This window comes from Charadrius vociferus, unplaced genomic scaffold, assembly GCF_000708025.1.
Source record: "Charadrius vociferus isolate BGI_N301 unplaced genomic scaffold, ASM70802v2 scaffold919, whole genome shotgun sequence".
NCBI classification, from domain to species: domain Eukaryota; kingdom Metazoa; phylum Chordata; class Aves; order Charadriiformes; family Charadriidae; genus Charadrius; species Charadrius vociferus.
Genome location: NW_009653257.1, coordinates 283,915 through 284,558, shown reverse-complemented (window position 1 = coordinate 284,558; position 644 = coordinate 283,915). Strand labels below are relative to the sequence as shown.

Genomic DNA, 644 nt, shown 5'->3' with positions numbered 1-644 from the left:
CGCCCCCCGTCCGCCCCCCTCCCCCCCACATCGCCCATCGCCACGCTCCGCACCGGGCTTGACAGCGGGAGATGGATGGGGACGCGCCGGTGCCGCGGGGGGGGATGGATGCGTGTGGGGAGGTGACTGATGCAGGGGTGGGGGGCTGCAGGGGGGGGGAGGAAAGCAGAAGGGCTACTCCGGAGCCCCCCGACCCCCCTCCCAACTGCAACGGGGCCACATCACCTCATGGCACAGCACGGGAGTGGGATGAGGGATGCCGGGGCTCTGGGGATGGGTCTGGAGGGAACCGGGGACATCCTCATGGAGATGATGATGGCTTTCTGTCCCTGGGGGTACCCCAGTGATGGTGGCACTGGGCGAGGGCTGAAATCCCACCCAGCTTTGCTTTGCGGCTGTTTTCTCCAAACTGGGGCTCAGCCTTCACTTCTCCTTTGGGCTCGGCGCTTAAGTCCTTCTCGTGGCCATCGTACCGGAGAGGAAACCCTCTGGCCCCCGTAGGCTACACTGGGTTTTGGGACCGGGATTGATGCAAACTGAGGAGGGACCGTCTCCCTAAGTCCCCCCCTCCTCATCCGTCACGTCCCCGCACGTGCCCCGCGGCGCCGGCTCCGCCCCCCCCATCTCCCCCCCCCACCCCGGCC

General features: G+C 67.7%; 1 protein-coding gene across 1 annotated transcript in view; it reads right to left on the bottom strand.

Annotated features, from left to right (window-relative positions):
- Positions 1 to 38, bottom strand: part of TBX10 (T-box 10) — a gene marked incomplete at its 3' end in the record, with an annotated part of 1,695 nt that extends 1,657 nt beyond the window's left edge. The window contains exon 1 of the mRNA XM_009893163.1: positions 30 to 38. Coding sequence (XP_009891465.1) covers positions 30 to 38 — 9 coding nt within the window. The remainder of the gene's footprint in view (positions 1 to 29) is intronic.
- Positions 39 to 644: the final 606 nt, after the last annotated feature.